Below are 14,166 nucleotides of genomic sequence, written 5' to 3'. Positions count from 1 at the left end.
ACCGGTCCCGCTCACACACAGTGCAGGATGTCTGTTTGACGGCTGTCACTGAGGATAGACTGTATTTCGGGGAGATCTGGTCTGTTGTGCTGGTATATACACATGAGTTAATCAAAACGTAGCCACAAATTGTATTTTGTGCACCTGAAATAGCATTTTGTGCACTTTTGTGCAGTAAAACGTGGCCTTGGTATGTATATGGTTCTCTTTATGGCCACTCTGAGCTATGTTGAGGTGAAAGCAGAAGTCTCACAGATTGATATCCCAAAACCTGGGCAAGTAAAACCGAAACTATCTGTATGACTAGAAACCATGTTAGTGAGATAGTGTGTTCCATTAACTAATCTATTTTTGTAATGTACGCAGTATACAGTATTTTACACTCGGTTAACTGACCCTTTAAGCACGGTTACAGTACGCTTGTAAGACAATTCAATAGGTTTTGAAAGGGTTCTGTGTGCAGCACATCCTAAAAATGATCATACTTGGAGATAATTCTTAACCCTGAATTACTTTTTGGTGTCTGTGTGTCTGGACTTAGAATTAGATTACAGTAAAAATATATTTTTGCTTGATGTTCCACAAACATATTTTTTAATCTCTGAAATACAGCCTCAATTTGTTGAATTCTTTAGAAACCTGTAGAAACCCCCCCCAAGCTGTGCTAATTTAAGACACAACAGTCTTCCCCAGCGATTAGGAGCAGTGAAGGGGACTTTCACCTATTTCTACATATGGAACAGACTAAACAACAGTGGTCAGGTGGTCAGCAAAAGTGACTTCTCTAAAACTACGGTTACAAAAGAGACCTAATAACACAAAAAAAACCCTGGAACAACCCACAGAATTTGAATGTAGAACACAGTCAGTCACATCAAGGGCTCGGGTTGACTTATTGGGGAATTTAGAAATCACACTGTGGTTTGCAGTGGTACAGTATTCTGCTGCCACCTCCAAACTCCATTTTCATTCTGATAGACTGACTGTACTTAGTGAGCTTTAATATTTTATAGTTTCCTTCACTTAATATTTCATGGGTTTTACTTATTGGGGACTGGAGAGAGCACCAGCTCACATCAGTAAAGTACAGCGTGTTCCTCCGTGCACACTAACAATCACACACAGGAACAAAAAGGGGGGGCTCTACGGCCCAGCTTTCAGCGGCAGTGCATATATGACCTGCATGAAAATGTTTTTTTGTAGTTGCTCTATTGACTGTGCAGGGGGTGAATGTGGGTTTGGGTATGCAAGGGGATTACCAGCCATAACTATCTTTAATAATTCATGTTTCCTTTTTGAGAAGCAGCAAAGCTCTTCACCAAAAGCTAGCAGAACTAAGTGTGACCCTGAGTAGCAATGAACTGACAGGAACTAACAACGTCAGCAGACTCTTCCTGCGCAGACTTTGGTTCGACAAGCCTAGTGTGGTTGCACTTCTCATTTCATTTTCAAAGGGATTTCTACAATTATCAGAAAAGCTATGATGAAATACTGAGTGAAATGTGTGAGAAAATATTTTTTAAAAATGCTGATGAACATCCACAGAGTAAGTAGTGAAAAAGGTGTTCAGATCCATTCAATAAAAGTAGCAATACAATAATGTTAAAGCCCACTAGTATATGTAAAAGTCTTGTCCTACTTAAGTCAAAGTAGAGATGTATTAAAATCTATATTTATTTAAAGTATTAACCATTAAAGTACTTATTCTGTAGAAAAATGACTTATTATATGACTAGACCGTTAATACTAACATCATTTGTAAGTTTCATTTCACTGCTGCAGCTGTTTGAGACAGTTTACTTTAAATATAGTTAGTTTAGTCCAGTGGTTCCCAACTAGGGATCCCCCATAGGATCACAACATAAATCTGGGGTCATGAGATGATCACTGAGGAAGAAAAAATTCTGCTGCACAAATTTGTACTTTTGGAATCATTCCCTTTTGCTTTTTGTGTAACGGTGGACTTTGGGCACAAACAGTTGAAACACCCGATTTAGAGGGTAAATCACTGCGCTGTTAACTGCTACTAACTCATGTTAGACATCTGAAATGTGACAACTGGGAGATAGTAAAGGATTGGATTGAAGTAAAGGATTGAATAATGCGTATTGATAATAACAACCATTTGTGTCAAATAAATGCAATGGAGTAAAAGTAAAATATTTCTATCTGAAATGTAGTCAAAGTAAAATAGAATAACGTGGAAATATTCAAGGAAAGCACAAGTACCTCAGTACTTCTCTGTTTTTCTCTGGCCGTACACTGACTGTTGGACCTCTGCACACAGTGCGGACAGCCTGTATATTATTCTATACATAGAAGTTAAACAGCCTCTTTTCTGCACATGGACATGAGTTTCTTCATACATAAACAACTTTGCATTGTAAGTGACCAGTTGCCTCAGGCTGTTGTTCAAGGAGCTTTTCATGTTACGAAGAGGATAGTGAAGGTCAAAAGGGTACATATTAGTTTCATCGTTTGATATTTTGAGGATCGTTCCTTTGTGTGGTTTCTAAGTGTGGTAAATTCCTTCCACAGCGTAGTCGAGACAATAGCTTATTTGTTAAAGGTCCCTTTTCATGTTGTTTTTACAAAAATATGATGGCTAAAGATACAAATGATGTTTTACACGTCATTAAACAGGAGTTTTTTTTAGCCTCAGAGGCAGAGCAGTGAAGATAATGAAACCAAATGAATGAAAACATAATTGTCAAAGGGAAGTCATCCAAGATCAAGTTGCTTAAGTTTGTCTGAAACAGCCGACAGAAGACAGGTTTATAATATTGCATTAAAATAATCAAACTAAATGCTGTCAGTCAGGCAGAATGTACAGTTTCTATCCTGCTGCAGCACCACCTGACTTTACTAACTATCAGGTTGGTAGCAATGTGTGCTGTGCACAGTTAAGTGTGAAAAGAAAGAGAGAGAGGAGAGTTGATATGAACATTTTCGAGAGTTTCCAGCCCCCAAAAAACGATTTTCCTGTGACACTGAAGATGGTTTTTCTATCAGTGGAACCACCAGCATGCACGTGTCCCCCACGTTTCTTCAGGGTTTATGTCTATGTCCACGTGTTTACTAGTGAGCTTCCTGATAGTTGTTTTAAATTATAGTTGTGGTTTATTAGGACTACTTTGTTTGAATAGATACAATGTAAACAATTGGTTATGACAACACTGTAGAACCACAGGAGTCAAAGACACACATATGTTCAGACAGTCAGATATGTTGTAAACAAGCCAACAATTCAGCCACATGAAGTACTTTGTTACTTACTTTATTTGGGTGTAAAACCAAAAGTGAGTGCCCATAATTATGATGATAATCCTTCATTGCACAGCAAATCTGTATCTTTTATATTGTCTTTTAATTGTGGTGGAAGTTTACAAGTCAGTTGACTGTTTGGGTAATAATGTCGTCCACATTGTCATGTGTCATTTTTACCCAAATAACAAGTAACATATATTGAGCAACTCTCTGGAAAAGGAAGAAAAATGCCAGAATTAGAAAAATTCAAATTTCGGAGGGACGAACATCTGCATCTGCATTTGTAGAGCAGTCAATAGGAACGGTTTCTCTCTGAGAGTTAACTCAATTTTTTGTTTTTTAATTGCCTGATGACACCCAAAATAAACTGCCTACCCCAGCCTTAACCTCTTACTTTGATGGTATTGATTCATGGAGGGTTTTTTTTTTGGCTATGTAACTTTTATAATATCTGTCTCTAAGATTTCTGCCTCCAGTCCAATGCAATGGAAGTAAATAGATTTTTTATAATGCTCATAGACTTTTAGAAACAATACCACTCTCCAGAAACAGTGTCCCTGTTTCTCAGGATAATCCTCACACTGTCAACAGCAGGGACTGTACAAAATAGCCCCCCAATAAAACTATTTGGCACATGGACATTGTCTCCAGAGAGACAATGAAATTTTTCAGATGTAAATTTTCTGCACAAACAAAATTTGATTCACCTTTATTGTAGTGGGGTGGAGGCAGAAATCCATATATATAATGAATAAAAAAAAGCAAAAATTAAACAAATAACTATAAAGTTTGATACCTATACGCACTGTATATGTTCCATTTTTTGGTATTTGGGTAAACTGCGACTTTTATCATGATCTCTGATATGCCAGTTTTTAATAAAATAGTATTTATGGTCCTTCATGGCTTCTAGGAGGTTTGAGGTTATGAAGCTTGTGACTGTTTATTCATGTGGAGTATTTTCTACATAAGCCTGCCTCCTAGTGTTTAAGCTCCCAAACTACATCCAAAGGTTGCTTTGTGTTGTGTATCTTTTCTGTCTAAACTCACATTAAATCAATTCTCATTAATCCTTTTTTTTCTTACTACTAAATTCTGAATCGTCTGCCCTTTGTAATGATGTGAAATGTTTTCATGTGAATCAGTAGCACCACCTGTCAGCTCATTATCACACACACACACAGCTTCCCTGCTTTTGTTTCTGACATGCAGGCGATGCAGGCGAACAGCAGCAGATGACCTACATCCTGCTTGTTTGGGTTCAGCGGTGTCATCTTTGCTCAGCCTGTTTCTCTTCACACTTGTATTTACCAGAGCAGGATCCCACGACAGTTACCATAGAAACTCCAGCTCCTGGCACCAGCAGAGCCTAGAGTGGAGTTCATTTTCGAAGGATTTACACATGCAAGAAAACACAGATCAAGGCACGAAGAAAAGCGCTTATTTGGTTGAGAGTATCAAAAGACAGTTTAATTGATTCATACTTGGTTCACAAAACACTGGAAGCTATAAAAGGATTTTGCAGATTTGTCCATTTTTATGATTTTGTATGACCACCAGCATACATTAAGCTTAGGTAACAGTAATAGTAAATAATGACATTGATTTAACATTACAGATGCACCATCATAACAATATTTACTTGCCTCTGTATGTTTTCAAATATGTATTTAATCATATCCCTTATATATATGCACAATACACATCTACACATCTCCTAACGTCAATGTCTCATGCACTGACAGAAAAAGATTAGGATACTTTCATTGAGGAGTGTCCTCTGTCACATTGTCTCTCCATTTGTGTCCTAAATTTCAGCAATGGCGGGCAGCATGCAGGCTCGTACACGTGCCTCCCTCCACGCCGACCTGCAGTCAGAGATCCACTGGGAGATGAGGGATTGTTTGACAGCTGGATGATGTTTCTCTGACTCTGCTCCCATGTCTGCTGGGCTCCCCTGCCTGGCCTCCCACCTGGATGAGCTGTGTTTTGGGGAGATGTTCGGAATAGAAGCGCCAGTGCTGGTGTGTAACTCGGGGCAGCTGCTCTTGCGTTGGCGTGAAAGATCTGGGCTTGAAGCACGGGGGATGCTGTGAGCTCTGGAGCGAGCCTGGCCTTCCCATATGCTGCCATGTCGCCTTCCCTCGACGAATGCCCTCCTAACACCTCCTGAGAGGTTGTTCTGGTGTCCATAAAGATACTCCAGGGGGTCAGAGTTGCCAAACATCAGCTCACCATTCATTACTTTCCCCTCTCCCTGCTGCATATCGATGGCATGTGCCTCCTCTGTGGGGTTGAAATCAAACGAGCTTGATGTAGTGTCACTGAGCCGTGAGAGCCGCAGCCTCTGGTGCACAGCGTCCAGCTGCCGTGTGTGGATGTGGTTGGGGGAAACATCCCTGGTGGGGAAAGTGGGGTGAGCTAGGTGGCAGATGGAGAGAAGGTAGTCCTCTGAGGAGACAGCCTGGCCGTGGCCAGCAATGTGGAGTGTGTTGGCCTCATTCAAATCCCTCACTGTCTCCTCTGTGCCCTCTCTTATTGTAGGCAGCAGGAGACTTCTCTTGGACAACAGCCTGGACCGCGGCCGCATAGCTGAGAGAGAGACAAGGAGGAAAGATGTCATGTTTGGGAGCATAAGACATATAAAAGACCCAGGAAAGTCGTGTTCTTTTGATTTGTTTTCAGTTTTCATTTTTAGAGGTTTAAACACACTAAGTGGATTTGGTAATAACAGTGATTGGCCAATGATATTGATGCTAAAAACTGATAATGTGATTGACTAGATTTAATAAAAAAGTGTGGCTCCCAGCTTGTGCTTGATTAGAAAATAAGATATTTCGCCACACCTGTGTGCTACATGTCCAAGAAAACACTGATTTAATGGCATTTCTAAGACTGTAACTGAGTATGTAACAACATATACTCATTACGTATCCAACAGCAGAGAGAAATAATTCTGGAGTCCATTATGCAAATATCTCATCAGACAAAATGTTTCAATTACGGCTGTGATTTTTTCATGTGATAAATAACTCTTAGGAGGCTTAAGCACTTCAAAACACAACTGTTTTTTTTTCTCCCTGATTGTAACAAAGAAATTGAATTCACATATAATCCTTCCTCCTTTGCTCCTAACTCTCCTCCTCCATCCCCTGCTTACTTTGGAGTGGCAGTGTAAACAACCCAAAATACAAACAATCCCAGCAAGGAGCAGTAAGACGCAGCCTAAATAGATTACTATTTTAAAAGCCATCTCAGTCATGTAGAGCCACAGAATGTGTCGTCTTATATTTTGTTATGCAACCCCATATTGTTGCAACCCGGAGTGTAGCCCACAATATATTTTCATCTCGACCTCATGCCAAAAATAGTGCAAGCCAAACCAAATTCCAGCCTCTCCCAGTTTCTTCCAAGGTGTAACCATTGCTAAATTTAGACCACACCTTCGGTATACAGAAGCTAAAAATGGTTCCACGGCAGCAGCTCTGGGCTGAAGCACAGAATAGACACCCTGTGTATTTTCACCTCATGCATTTACAGTAATTATATAAAGCTTTTCTGCACGATTTGCTCCCCCACTCACCTTTGTCTTTGTCCAGATGATGTTTTCGCCTTTCCTCTGCTCTTGCAATGTCAAATATCAATCTGCAGCCTTTTTGCAGCTGAATATATCTTTTTTATTTATGATGCTGTGTCTCCAGCCAGTGATGCTGCTTCTCCTTGAGCACGCTCTGTATATCCAACTGTTCTGACCAGAGGCAGCGGTAGAATGCAGATTTATCTTCTCCTCACATCCCTCCTCCTCCTCCTTCTCCTCCTCCTCCCACCTCCCTCCCTCCCTCTCCCCCAGCTTACTTTTGGTTTGCCCTCCTTCCCTGGTTCTAAAAATAGACACACCATCCATTTCCTCAGCCTCAGCACTGTCATTGGCCGACTGTTTTGATGGAGGGAGAAAAACAGAGGGAGAGAAAGAGGGAAGAGAGAGAAAGGGACAGGACTAAGAAATGTAAGTGGGGGATGAGTGAGAGAGAGAAAGATGAGACAGAGTGAAAAACCAAAAAACAGAAAACAGAAAAGAAAAGAGATGAAGCTTTACTTTCTCTTCATTTTTTTCAAGATATTTCTAAAAATGACTGACTGTGAGTGAACAATCACCCACTGTACTAAAATAAATGATGCTTTATTTTCTCTACAGACTGTAGAGCTGTTGTAAACATGTTTGACCTTACATGCATCACTCAGTCCTTGTCCAGATGACAAGATGACATGTAAGAGCTTTGCACATTCTTACGTGTGTGTGTGTGTGTGTGTGTTTGCACACAACACATAGCTGAAGTCATGGGACCACTGGCTTTAGGAAGACAACACCCCTCTGTCAGATGAATTTCACATTTTTCAATATTATTTATATCTTTCATCTGAGAAAGACACTTAACATCTGTTTAAAGTTTCGCAGACTGTTTACTGACATTTACTCATTAAGACTCTGACCCTGGTAGACTCATCTAGCACATGAAAATTAGGACTTGAGTTCCACGAAGACATTTGAGGGAGCGGTGACCACCAGTAACAAGCACACTGGCTGAATATCTGGGTGATGATCCAAGTAGAAGCACTGAATAACAATAAAGCAGATTTGGGGCAGACATAAAGAGACAGTTACATAAACTGAAAGACTGACCGCTGGGTAGCTTTGTAGTAAAATCGACTGTTATTCATGTCTTTCTTATCGGCAACATGTTGAGAATAAAAATGAGGCAGCAGGTGGTTGGATGGAAGCAATACTTTATCTATTTCCCCTGCTCAGATTTTCATTACAGTTTAAAACTGGATTATTGTCCTCTCCACGCTGTGACTGACTGGGGACCAGTCCAGGATGCACCACGCCACCCAATGTCAGTTGGAAGTGGCATTTCACAGGTGTTCATTTCACAAATTATATCTCACAAACAACTAGAAGTTTTGCAGGTTTAACAAGAAGCATTTGTTATGCTGCAGTATAGTGCGTGTTTAAAAAAACAACAGAAGTTAGTTTAGTGCTGAGAACTACAATTGAATACATGTCACAAGGAGAAGTCATGATGTATTTCTGTTGTAGGCTAATACATTTAACCACATTTTATTTCAAATATATGATTATAGTATAGAGTTTCACGGTCAATATTCTTTCGATATGGTGTGTATATTTGTGTGGGATCACACCAGAGGATTTATACACATGAATATCCTGCTTCAGGCCACTCAGTCCACAATCTGCCCCTGTGTCTGGGGCAAAAACCCTCCAGTCTCATGGAGTTTGCATGTGAGAGTGTGAGTGTCTGTCGGGGGCAGCATGACATGAGATGAGTCACATCTTTGTTGCATCAAACCTATAAAAAGATTCCTGGCTTTTTATGGACCTTGAATGGACTAATCACAAAGAACTAAATTTGCCTCAAAGACACACATACAGAGAAACACATGCACACTCTCAAGCACCACACTAACTTCATCAACTCATCAGAGTGCATTGGCTACATCTGCTTTGTATATACAGTCTATGAATGTGTAATATAACGAGACAGTCAGCCACTACAAAGTCATATACTTAGATATATAGAATGTATATATATACATAGACAACTGCATTGAAATTGAGTTAAATCACTTAAATCAGCTACAAGGAGTTTCAGCTGGTTAGGAATCAATTTTTGTTTGATGTGTTTGTATGACCTACATAACCAAAAAGCATCAGCGAGAAGAGTTTTTGTTATTCCAAATACCTGTCCCTGGTTAGATACCCCATGAAAACAGGTGCAATGATTTATGGTATGCAGAACTGAATATGTCAATATGTTTACATTTTCAAACGTGTTGTACTTTGTGGCTGTTTAAGGCCGATGTTTGAGCAGGATCGGCGAAGAAAAAAGAAACTGAAAGGGACAGTGATAGAGCATGGGCAAACACTTAGTCATTCAAATCTGATCCTGAACTGGCCCATAACTCCTAGACAAGCGTGTAAACGGACCTACTGTTAGCTGGATTTGTCGAGCAAAGCAAATCAGATCAGGATCTCTACGGCACTTTATTCTGAGAAATGCAATCAGTTTTGTCCACAGACAGAAAATGAAAGTTCCCAATAATAGTTTAAACACATGGAAACATACAATTAGCTTAAGATTTTCATAGACCAACATTATCATTTTACTGAAATGTCTTTTTTATAAAGTAACTGTTGTGTTAGTTCAACAATCAAATAATGTAGCACTGTATTTTTCTTTTTAACACACATAGGATGTACTGTATGTACACACTATACTGTGTGAGTATGCTGTATAGGTGACTGTATATTTAAATGGAATTCATTTATCATTAACCTTATTATTTTCCCACACGTCAAAATGTATTTGGTGACAGAGGGCTACTGCTCTGTGTATCTTTCATGAGATAAAGATGCTCCTTCAAATACCAAATTCTATCTTTTATCCTAGCTTACAACATGATGCGGTGATAATATGCTTTTATACACAAGGCAAAAGGAGGGTTAAACATTTCCAGTCTTGTTCGGTTTGCCTCTTCCCTCTGCCTTCAACCTCTTTCTTATCCACTTATGGGCTCAATAGGACTCACATTGATACAGGAGGATGCTTCTGTTTTATGGCTGATAAAAGCTTCTGTGTGTAGGTAGAGAGAGCTGGACACTTTGAGTTGAAGGATGGATAACTGGAAAGGCTCTGATTGTTGAGCCTCGTTATTGATTTTTATCACTGAGCTTCCAGCTGCCAGAGGGATTCTGAGAAATGGTCATTTAGTCGTCGTCCAGGAGGGAGGGGAGTTTCCTGAGAAAAGCAGCTACCTGTTTTAGAAGCTGTTTTGAAATATGTTTGGGGGACATTTTTTTAACCAAAGTTAATAACAAATAGCAAATTACAATATAATGTGGTTAAATAAAATCACATTGCAATAGATCTATATTTATGTAGCTAAAGGTGTTTTTCGACGCCTTGTGCCTGGAGAGAAACTGCTGTTTTACTTCATCACTTTGTTCTGTTTTCATATATCTATTTGTTTGTTTGTTTTAATTTGTGATTGATTAGAATCAGATCACATTGAGAATAGATTCCTCACTTATTACCTATTTGTCTGAATAAATTAGCAAGCCGAGCACTTGACTCAAAGGTCGACAAATATTGATTATTAATCACTACTCTATACAAATATTCCTCTCTAGTTTGGACTCAGTTTACCACACACCACTAAAATGCATCAACATGACTTTTTAGCATGCGAATGTTAAACCTTAGTCATTTCTATTTTCAATATTATTCAGATATTTAGCTGCACACTACACTATGTTTTTAGTTTATCTCCCTGGGGCATAAATGGTACAGTAACTGACAGCTAGCATCATTAACCACGCAGTCCTACGTTTCTGCAGTGTTCCAAGAACTTATGAGTAATCTAATATATGCTGATGTTAGTCATGTTGTTTGGAGGTACCGACAGACGCAGCGGAACCATTAATGACTGTAACAAAAGTGGTGTAGGCACTTTACAGAGGCCAGCTGATGGAAGATTTTGAATACAACCAAAAAGGAAAAAAAGACAAGCAAAAAAACAATTGATTGGCTTATGAGAGACGAACACATTTAGGGGTCAATCCTTGTGGTTGTTTTTCTCTCTCAGTGTTACAAATTGAGAACTGCTTTTTTTTGTACTTTTACTGTCAGAGTTTAAATGGAGTGACTCAACATTTTTCATGAAACCAATCTGTGTGCATGACCAACCTGATCTTGGAGCAAGAAAGTGCAGTGTAATGGCACATTTCCGGCACTGCTGGTAATCACATTAGGTGTTTAAATGTTTTTACATCTAATTTCTGCTTGTAGAATTACAGCTGTTCTGGGGACTATCAGTTTAACTTATCTTAGAAAAGACTTTGCCATGAAAAAAATGTAGGCAAGTCATTTCCTGAGCTAGATTTTGAATCCCATAGGTGAAAACATCGCTACTGAAGCAACTCTACTGATGTCCAATTTTTTGTAAAGTCACTCATGTTGGAGCTGCTCCATCAAAACTGAGCTTGATCTTCACTATGTTAAATTCCATTTGAAAATCAAATACTTTATAGTTTGGAAATAACACCAGTCCAAAGACTGTCCTACTCTGATATATAAGATAGTGAAATGCAATAGAAAGGTTTGTTTGAGGCTATCATGAGTACAAACATGAATACAGTGAACATAAATACAAGTGCTGTGTCTCCCCCTATGTGTCAGATATTGTATTACAGTACAACTCAGAGCTAAATATAGACTGCTTGTGAGCGTGCTGTAGTTTCTATCGATGGGTTAACCTTAAATCGGCTCAGGATTGACTGAGTGATATTAAAACTTCTGGTTGCAGTCAAAAGGATAAAGAAAATCACACAACACCGACAGTTTGCAAAATACCACGCACAAGCACTTAAACTTTAATAAATATTAAACATTAAGTTCTTTTTCATATGTACAGATATCGTACAGAGAGATCCGTAGGTACTTTTGCAGTTGCTGCAACTTAGAGATGTACCAATAATAAAATCCATGCGATCTTTTTTTTTTCTCTTCAGTTATTGTTTTTCCACCAAGCTTAATGAGAAATCAAAACATATTGTTGATATCAAGAAAGCACCAAGAGTTTGGCAACATGCCTTACCAGTCTTCCACACTGTATCTTCACTTCCTGAGAGATGAGAGACCTCGTGCATGTTTGCTTTGGAAAAGGCAACACTATCAAAGCAGTGTAAAATTTCACAAATCAATTAAACCAAAAAGAAAAGCTTACTTCCTGATTGTGTAGCACCACCAAATTGCTTTCAGGCCACCAAAAGCTCCAGTTTGGAGTGTGTATTATGTTTTGGCCACATAACAAGGAGACATTCTCATCTTGTCCTACAGACGCTGTTATTAAGGGCTGAGAGGTATTAATACCTGCTTGTGGGGAAACGTGTTGCAGTCCTGGGCTATAATAAAATATGAAGATGGACATTTGGATTCTAGGTGGTAAATTCTGTTGCTCTTTAAGTGCCACTAGGGATAATACCATTTTACAAACTATATTACATCTTATCCACATCATGACTGAATCCTGAAACAAGACTGTGGGTGGTTTGGGGGATAAAAGCTTGGCTTTGTAAAGTGCTGGTCAAACTGGATGCACACTTTTCATCCCTTCTGTTTCTCATTTTGTTTACACAGGCGAGGCGATTTGCTTCAAATCTACAACAGTCTGTACTCTAAAAGGCTTTTCTTTATTCAAAGCAACTGTCTAAACATTTGGCCATGATATTCTCTCTCTGCAACAGTCCTGATTGTCATGATAGTGTTATTGAGGAAAAGCCTGATAGAAAGCATCAAAGGTTTAAACAAGGCTTACAAAAGTCTGTTAAGAAAATGTTAATCTCTATAAGAGAAATGAGAAGGCTTGGTCTATCATGCTGCGTGGCCTCTCTTCATCCTGAGGAGAAAGTTCCGCTTCTCCTCCAGAAGCTCCTGAATGCGTTTGTTCCTGGTTCTCTCTCTGAGGTTGACCCGCCGCTTTGGGATCAGATTGCTGTGGGAGACGTCGTTGTCCACGCTGACGATCCTGTTATAGACGACGTCGATGGAGTTGTTGTCGCTGTTTTCCTCTGGTCTTCGCTGAGGTCTCGCAGTAGAGGTGGTGATGGTTGAGATGGTTGTGGTGGCTGGTTTCTGTGTTGTCGGAGTGATGGCGGCGGGAAGAGAGGCCGTGGCCGGGTCGGGGGTCGTCGTGGGAACAGGCATGCTCACAGGGATGTACTCGGACAGGTCCAGCCAGGGTGAGGAAGCGAGGTCTGTCATATCCTCGCTGTGGATGGTCGGGATCACCATGGTGAGGCCGTCGTCTAGGACCATGGTGTCACTGACCACTCCCCCGTTGCCGTAGGACACTGTGATGTCATCGCCACTGAGAATGGTCCCACTGGTTACGGTGACATCACCACTGCTGGTCATAGTGACATCACTATACGGCATGGTTCCACTCGGCACGGTGACATCATCAAAATGAACGGTTCCAGTCGGTGTTATGACATCATCCAAAGTGCTGGTTGTTGTGGCTTCAGGATACCACACAGGAGTTTCACCTGGAGTTGCTGTGTTGTTACTGATGTTCGTGACATTGATTCTGGAGAAAGGCGCGCCTGCAGCTGTCGCGTATACACTAGTGCTGGATGAGATAGTAGAAGAAAGGTACTCTCTCAGTTGTTCTGGACTTGTATATGGAGTGGGAGCTGTGGTATAAAATAAAGGCATTGTTTTCTTTTTCGGATTAGTTTTTTTCACTGTGGGCTTATTTTGGTTAACCTTGACCTGAGAGTTTGTGGCATTTTTGAACCATGGATTTGAGTTCTTTTGGGCATTTGTCTTCATTTGAGTTTGCTTTGTCACTTTTGTTTTTGGCTGAATGTCCTTTTTGAGATTGGCCTTTGGTGGAGCCTCTTTTTTCTGCATGGGTTTGGGTTTTTCCTGGGGAGTGGACTTCACTGGAGTAGCCTTTTTAGGAGTGGTCTTTACAAGGGGAGTCTTTTTGGGGCTAGTATATGCAGGGGTAGTCTTTTTGGGAATAGTCTTCACTAGAGTAGTCTTTTTGGGAGTAATCTTTGCTAGAGTGGTCGTTTTGGGAGTGGTCTTCATTGGAGGAGTCTTTTTGGGAGTGGTCTTTACAGTGGGGGGTTTTTTGGGAGTGGTCTTTACAGTGGGGTTTTTTTTGGGAGTGGTCTTTACAGTGGGGGGCTGTTTGGCAGTGGTCTTTACTGTAGGGGGCTTTTTGGGAGTGGTCTTTACTGTAGGGGGCTGTTTGGCAGTGGTCTTTACTGTAGGGGGCTGTTTGGCAGTGGTCTTTACTGTAGGGGGCTGT

The 14,166-nt window shown here is 40.2% G+C and overlaps 3 protein-coding genes across 3 annotated transcripts in view; all 3 read right to left on the bottom strand.

Annotated features, from left to right (window-relative positions):
* The window catches only part of LOC139206917 (putative monooxygenase p33MONOX), a 128,414-nt gene that overhangs the window by 13,366 nt on the left and 100,882 nt on the right, over window positions 1-14,166 (bottom strand). The window lies entirely within an intron of this gene.
* Window positions 4,878-6,981, bottom strand: LOC139207511 (uncharacterized). Its single transcript, XM_070837247.1, has 2 exons — window positions 6,851-6,981; window positions 4,878-5,859 (listed from the first exon to the last, which is right to left on the bottom strand). The coding sequence occupies exon 2, from the start codon at window positions 5,855-5,857 to the stop codon at window positions 5,075-5,077; it is 783 nt and encodes a 260-aa protein (XP_070693348.1). The 5' UTR covers window positions 5,858-5,859; window positions 6,851-6,981; the 3' UTR covers window positions 4,878-5,074.
* Window positions 12,079-14,166, bottom strand: part of LOC139206915 (A disintegrin and metalloproteinase with thrombospondin motifs 2-like) — a 108,095-nt gene continuing 106,007 nt past the window's right edge. Inside the window, exon 24 of the mRNA XM_070836529.1 lies at window positions 12,079-14,147. Within this exon, the coding sequence (XP_070692630.1) occupies window positions 12,720-14,147 (1,428 nt within the window). The 3' untranslated portion in view covers window positions 12,079-12,719. The remainder of the gene's footprint in view (window positions 14,148-14,166) is intronic.

This window comes from Pempheris klunzingeri, chromosome 9 (assembly GCF_042242105.1).
Source record: "Pempheris klunzingeri isolate RE-2024b chromosome 9, fPemKlu1.hap1, whole genome shotgun sequence".
Lineage (NCBI taxonomy): Eukaryota > Metazoa > Chordata > Actinopteri > Acropomatiformes > Pempheridae > Pempheris > Pempheris klunzingeri.
Note: the sequence above shows the minus strand (reverse complement) of the source record. Positions and strands in the feature narration are given on the sequence as shown.

Bases quoted from the DNA above. Each gene is read 5' to 3' on its own strand.
- LOC139207511 (XM_070837247.1), bottom strand. From the start codon at position 5,857: ATGCGGCCGCGGTCCAGGCTGTTGTCCAAGAGAAGTCTCCTGCTGCCT.